Genomic DNA, 6,808 nt, shown 5'->3' on the forward strand with positions numbered 1-6,808 from the left:
ATTAAATAAACAGAACAAATATTAAATTAATTCTTAAAGAAAGATAATAGATAATTAAACAAATGAATCACAAAAATGGAACACGTTTATTCATAGAAAATGAATATTTTAAGATTTTTAATTATATAAAACATAATACAAATATGTAATAAAGAAATATCGTTTTTAAAATTATAATAACTTTGAAAAATGGTATAAAATAATCAATTTCCCAAATAACTATATATAAGTTACAAACTTTAATTATTCAAAGAATTGCATGGTTATTAATTCTCTTTTTTCAATTCAATTTTTTGTTAGAATTACATTCAAACCCAACGCAAAAATTTCTTGATTGATAGGCGTGAAAGAGGGATAGTCCCTCAAAATTTTCTTCCATTTTTGTTTGTTTCAGTGGCAGAAGGTTTCCCAATTCCTCCAAAATGCTTTCTTCAAACCTTTTGTCATCCACTAACGTCACTTTCTCCAAACCCAGCTCTAGATATCCCTTAAATGCTCCATTATTGGATCCAAATCTTGTGAACAGGTCTCAAAGTCCCCGGATTACTCGCTGTCAGTCTCCAGCTCTCCAGATTCCAAGCTTAAGCATTAATCATGGCTTTCGTTTTGGGTCCGCTGTTTCCCAGATCTCGGAATCAAGATCAGATTTTGGGAAGAACTTGGGACACCCATGTGGATTTTCTTCAAGATTTTCATCCCACAAACTCGGAGCAGCCGCCGGAACCTCGGAAGAAATTAGCCCAGATGGTGAAATCGAAGCCTCAACAAAGCCGAACAAGAATCTCAAGCTACCTGTTGTTTTTGGACTATGGTATTTTCAGAACATTGTTTTCAATATATTTAACAAGAAGGTGTTGAATATTTTCCCCTATCCGTGGCTTCTTGCATCATTCCAGCTCTTTTGTGGGGCTATATGGATGCTTGTTATATGGTCATTGAAGATTCAACCTTGCCCAAAAATAGACAAATCGTTCATTATTGCACTTCTTGGACCTGCACTATTCCACACTATAGGCCATATCTCAGCATGTGTTTCATTCTCTAAAGTTGCTGTTTCTTTCACACATGTGATTAAATCTGCAGAGCCTGTGTTTACAGTTGTGTTCTCGTCGTTTCTTGGTGATTCATATCCACTAAATGTGTGGCTCTCCATTTTACCAATCGTATTTGGTTGTTCTTTAGCTGCCATTACTGAAGTTTCCTTCAATTTTGGAGGTCTATGGGGTGCCATGATTAGCAATGTTGGATTTGTGCTACGAAATATTTACTCGAAAAAGAGCTTGCAGAGTTTCAAAGAAGTGAATGGATTGAATTTGTATGGTTGGATTACCATTATTTCATTGCTCTATCTATTTCCGGTTGCTATATTCGTAGAAGGGTCTCAATGGATAGCCGGATATCATAAAGCAATCGAAACTATCGGACAGCCATCCACATTTTACCTATGGGTGATAGTCTCAGGCATATTTTACCATTTATATAACCAATCCTCATATGAAGCACTTGATGACATTAGCCCACTTACGTTCTCGGTTGGGAACACTATGAAGAGGGTGGTTGTTATTATTGCTAGTGTATTGGTTTTCAGGAATCCAGTTAGGCCTCTGAATGCACTCGGGTCAGCTATTGCAATTTTCGGTACTTTCTTGTATTCGCAGGCAACGGCTAAGAAACCAAAGGTTGGAGGAGGTGAAAAGAAGAACTAGAAAGATGATTTTCAATTTTTCGGTACTTTCTTGTGGTTCATTGTAAGCTTCTAGGAATTTTTGTTGCTTATTGCTTTCCGTTACCTACGACCGAATATTTCCATATCATGCCAAACTTTTTAAGCAGGGAATCATGCTAAGATTCCTATCTCTTGCTTACTTTTATCTACTTGATACTGCTATAATCCCAGATCTTAATCCTGAAGGCTCTCCAATGTGTTTCGACCGTTTACCCGTTTCTGAGTTATTCAAAATCAAATTAATCGGTCTATGATCAAGATTTAATGCTTGTGAGGGCCAAGATTTAGGTGATGTAATTTCTATTGAGGTGATGGTGTTTGACAAATCTAAATTCTGAACGAGTATGCTCATCCCTGTCTTAGATTTTGTATTTTACGTACACTTGAGACTGACTTGCTTCAGATTAATAATATGCTCTCACATCTTCGCCAAAAATGCCTATTTCTTCTTCAATCTTGAATTCAGGTATCATGTCACTTTAGCATCTCTTTCTACTTTTTTGTATGTCAATTTTTGTGTTTTGTTTTTGTCTCTTTTTCCCCGGTGAGCATCCCTGATAAGCTAATGTCATACATCTTGTTTATGTTGATTTTCCTGATGCATCTTATAGTCAGTTGTCGGGGAATAGTAATTGTCCCAAATAGAAGTCTTGGATTACTGTATGCTTAAAAATTAAAATTAAGTTACGCCATTGTCAACAGTTATAGTTTTTTTCTTATAAAGTGATAAATATTCGGTAGGTAAATCAAATATTAGATTCTTAAGAATTACATCATGTTACAACCGTCGAGGGAGTGATTGTTTGGGAGCAACAATTATCTCTGCTATACATCCATCGAAATATAGATTGCTTGGATTGCCTTTTAAGATTGGAGTTATATTGATATTATCAATTATAATATTTTATCAAATGGCAAACTATTTGATCTTAATATCATTTCAAATGAAACACTCGAAAGGTGCTTCAAAGTCTGGTTATACAATGATTCCATTCAACTCAACTCAAAATATATAGAAAAAGATTTTAACAAAAATATTGTATTATGTTTCATCGAAAAATATGAAAATAATGAGAAATTATTTAATATATAGATAAAAACAAATCTATTTTCATTTAAGGTGAATTAGTTGCTTCAGTGAACGCAGATTCTTAGCAGTCTCACTTACTCACTGGAAAGAAACCAAATGCCAATGCAAATCAAGTTCATTCTATGCACATTGTCAATACTGTGACAACAAGAAGAGTAAATTTAAGCCAACTATTCTTGGCTCAAGAAATTAATTCTCTCCATACACGATTGTATCATGACGAATGTCGACGACTAATTCGATTCTGCCTAGGGAAAGGTCTGCAGGCCTCTATGCTAAGATCAACAGCAGTGGCCAGAGCCATGAAAATGGCTGCATCTTCCACACACGTCACGTGCCGCATAGCGAGTTGCACAAGGGGTTTGCTGGATCTCCCTTCCCCTCGAACTCTACAGCTCATGACAAATCCACCAGTTATAGGACTTAATGCTGTAAAATCACCACTACTTTGAGGGCTTGGTAATGGGCTTGCTCCCTGCCTATCCGTATCTATGAAAAACTCGCCGCCTTTTTCGGCATCAATCAATATCTCGGACATGAGGAGCTCTCCGCCTTCAAGCCCGTCTGACAAAAGGTGGAAACGGCAGCAAATAGAATCTTTGATGCCTCGTTCACGCCATGCTTCGAGCTTTCCCCATGGCAGCCAACTCTCAGGACGGCATGCATCAGGCCGGGCAATTAACCAAGCTCCCGGGTTGGATTTAGCCACCCAATCACAACCTGTTGATGGAACAAAGGGGGTTGTAATGAAGGCGGCGGCAACAGCTGAGCCGGAGAGATCATGTATCTTCACCCTCCATCCCTTCCTCTCTCTTCTCTCGATCTCGTGGTAAGAACCATCAGCAGAAGTTGACCAGAAGTTGCCAAGTGGATCTATCTGAGATAACCTGAATTATATTTTTCATTTTTTTTTATCAAACAATAAATTAATTAACAAATTTAACAAAACGATCTTACGAAAAAACAATTCTACAACAAATTGGAAAGTTAAAGCCATGGGAGAACACCAAATCTTTGGGCAAATGTAGACAAAGATCTTAAAAATAACTTCATTTAGTTTTTGATAAATAAGATGGACATCCATATAATCTGTCCCAAATATGGGTTGTGTGTTTTGAAAGAACTTCAAATGAAAACATTTTAAATCCATTCTTTCAAAAGAAAACATTTTAAATCCATGCTTCTCAAATGTGTTTGGATGTATATATTTGGAAAGAGATTTTAAATGAAAACATTTGGAAATCAATGAATTTGAAATATCAAATTTAGCTCCCAAATACGAACTAAACATGAAATCTCAAAAACATGATGGATTTTAAATCCCTATAGCTCAAAACCAACTATCCAAAAGCAACCTTCAAGTTTTTGTGTTAACAATTCAGTATTTCAAATCCTCTCATATTCAATTTATCTGAAATCCATTACTCAAATTGTTTTCTTTAATACAAATCTTTCCACTCAAACATAACCTGGCGGTTAAGAAAAGCAGCTAGAAGTGATATGAACCCCTCTCATTGCCTGTGTCAAACCAGAATAGATGTACAGCATGTTTCACAACTATATGTAACCATCTATGAAAATGTAAAAGCAAGAAAAGAAGTCGATGTAACCTGTCTTGACTAAACTTGCAGCTGAAAATAGCCTGCTTTACAGTTCCTTGAAGCTGAACAATTTGTGGACTTAGTTTAGTCTGATCTTCAAATCGAAATATGTATCTTGGATCAGGATCCAGCTTCACCCTCAAATGAAGCTCGATTCCTGGTTTTCCATTCTCCTGCCTGTTTTTGCCAATGCTAATCCAACCACTGAAAAGAATAACCGGCTTTCCTTCGCTCCATTCGGGGCCAACATTTAACTTAAACGTCCCAAGATGCTGCCTTTTGACACCAACACCACAATGAGTGCCCTTTCGACCAGTAAAGACCATTATCTCAAGAGATGCCAGTGAAGTATACAAACATCCTGGCGCCAACAATGCTTTTAAATCCGATTCTTCAAGATAAAAGATTGAAGAAATGCTATGAGGATTGGGGGTCAACTCAGGAGAGGATAAAAGTGGGATTTGTGTTGTCTGAACAGGAAATCCACGCAAGCGAATCTCACAAACACATGGAGTAGATATGGCGTGATTACTGGATTTTGCTGCCGTAAGAGCTGTCCCAGAAACTCGAAGCCCCAAGGAGCCTATTGACAATCTAATAAAAGCCTGAGGATCCATTCACATCAAAGGTCCTTTTCCATCTGCCAATGCTAGAGTTGTCAAAGCTAAAAGGTACGTCACATTAACAGATAACCATCAGAACAGTAACATGTTGAAATGCTTGTAATAGCAAAGGAAACATTTACAGAAATCTTTATCATAAACAAACATGACTCGATTCTTATTTTCCAAACAAAGTTAATTTTATACTTGAGAAATACAAGGCTTAAGCCGTCATACATACACATCTAACGAAGGAAAGAATCGAGCTGAACAGTGTCGCATAATTGTGGCATTTCATCAAATGGATTCGAATATGATGGGATACAAACAGTGGGATAATCATAAATATTATCAAAGAAAAAAAATAATGATCAAGTCATCCAACAAACCGCGGTTTACCAACTTTCCTGACATTTACTGAATATATAAATATGGGTATGTGCCACGAATTTCAAACCACAACTGATCATGTAGTAGATGGAATCAAAACTGTTGTTCACCTAAGTTATTGGAATCAAAGGGAACAAGTAATATATTATCAGGTTGGACATACATTAAACAGTTCATGCACGAGATAACAAAAAAGAATGCTTATCTTAACGAATATACAAAAGCTACAACAAAATCTCAGCAATTTCGTTTCGCAAAAAACAATTGTCAATAATTTCTTGATCAGCCTTCATAGTTTTTTCCTTCAAAGGAGACTAATTACCATGTATGTGGTAGTGATAACTAACAGTCCCTGTTATCACAGAGTCTATGTATCAACCACGATTCATCAAAATATTGGGCATTTTGCAGCAGCCAATCTACGCTCAAACAGTCTATGATTTGTCAAGAACTTTACAGTTGACTTAACTAAACTGAATTAAGAACCTCTATGAACAAATTCTTGACTCTCTTTTATGGATTACCGATTCTTAATCCTAACCACTCTTAATGACCATTCAACAAAGTCGATTCATATATTTCACAGACACAAAAATCATAACTTGAGAGATGAAAAGTAAGCTGCATGCCATCCAAGAAATTTAACTCAGAACACAAGTACATCACCAAAAGTGAACACCAAAAGCAAAGTCAAATTCACCGAAAACCCAAAAGAATCACACACATTTAACCACAAAACTACAAGAATACAAGGCAACAAAAACCAAAAGAAAGTAAAGATTGTTTTTTAAAGAAAGTAAACTTGCAAAAATAAAAAGACTCGTGACAAAAACTTAGTAGAATTCGGCCCAAACACCCACCTTTGCTACAAAGAAAATTTCTTCTTCTCGGAAAAGCAACTCAAGAATTCACCCCAGAAAGCGGTAAAAATTTTCATGGCTTTGGACACAATTTTCCCAAGAAAACAGGCTCAGAGTTGAAACTTTTCCCCCCTTTTCAGCAAGATTTATGGGTTCTCACTGATATCAGATCCAAGAAAGATAATGCACACAGTGGAAAGAGGGATGTTAACACACATGACGAGAAGGAGAAATGCTTAGTAAATTATATTAATGGCAATATCTCATTTTGATGTATGTGTACGTATTTGTATGTTCATATTCCGCCAAATAATGTGTGAATATACGTTTAAGAAAATCCTCGGAGAAAATAAATTAATCAGATTTGTGTCCTATTTTGATTCAAAACTACATACAAATCATAAGAAATTATTGGTTAAATTTATAAAATTTGATGAATAATAATTCACATTATAAATGTCCAAACATTAAATTTTATTTATAGAAAAATTGGGAGAAATAGAAATGAAAACGTAGTCATGCTTTTTATATAGGATAGA

General features: G+C 35.8%; 2 protein-coding genes across 2 annotated transcripts; one reads left to right on the forward strand and one right to left on the reverse strand.

Moving 5' to 3' along the window:
- Window positions 1–270: 270 nt before the first annotated feature.
- On the forward strand, window positions 271–1,871 carry LOC142518656 (xylulose 5-phosphate/phosphate translocator, chloroplastic). Its single transcript, XM_075621449.1, has one exon. It carries the CDS (start codon window positions 423–425, stop codon window positions 1,704–1,706), a length of 1,284 nt encoding a protein of 427 aa, XP_075477564.1. The 5' UTR covers window positions 271–422; the 3' UTR covers window positions 1,707–1,871.
- A 1,042-nt stretch (window positions 1,872–2,913) lies between these two features.
- Window positions 2,914–6,550, reverse strand: LOC142518023 (uncharacterized). The gene is made up of 3 exons (XM_075620597.1): window positions 6,270–6,550; window positions 4,427–5,081; window positions 2,914–3,703 (listed from the first exon to the last, which is right to left on the reverse strand). The coding sequence occupies exons 2-3, from the start codon at window positions 5,032–5,034 to the stop codon at window positions 3,031–3,033; spliced, it is 1,281 nt and encodes a 426-aa protein (XP_075476712.1). The 5' UTR covers window positions 5,035–5,081; window positions 6,270–6,550; the 3' UTR covers window positions 2,914–3,030.
- Window positions 6,551–6,808: the final 258 nt, after the last annotated feature.

Source organism: Primulina tabacum, chromosome 11 (assembly GCF_025594145.1).
Source record: "Primulina tabacum isolate GXHZ01 chromosome 11, ASM2559414v2, whole genome shotgun sequence".
Lineage (NCBI taxonomy): Eukaryota > Viridiplantae > Streptophyta > Magnoliopsida > Lamiales > Gesneriaceae > Primulina > Primulina tabacum.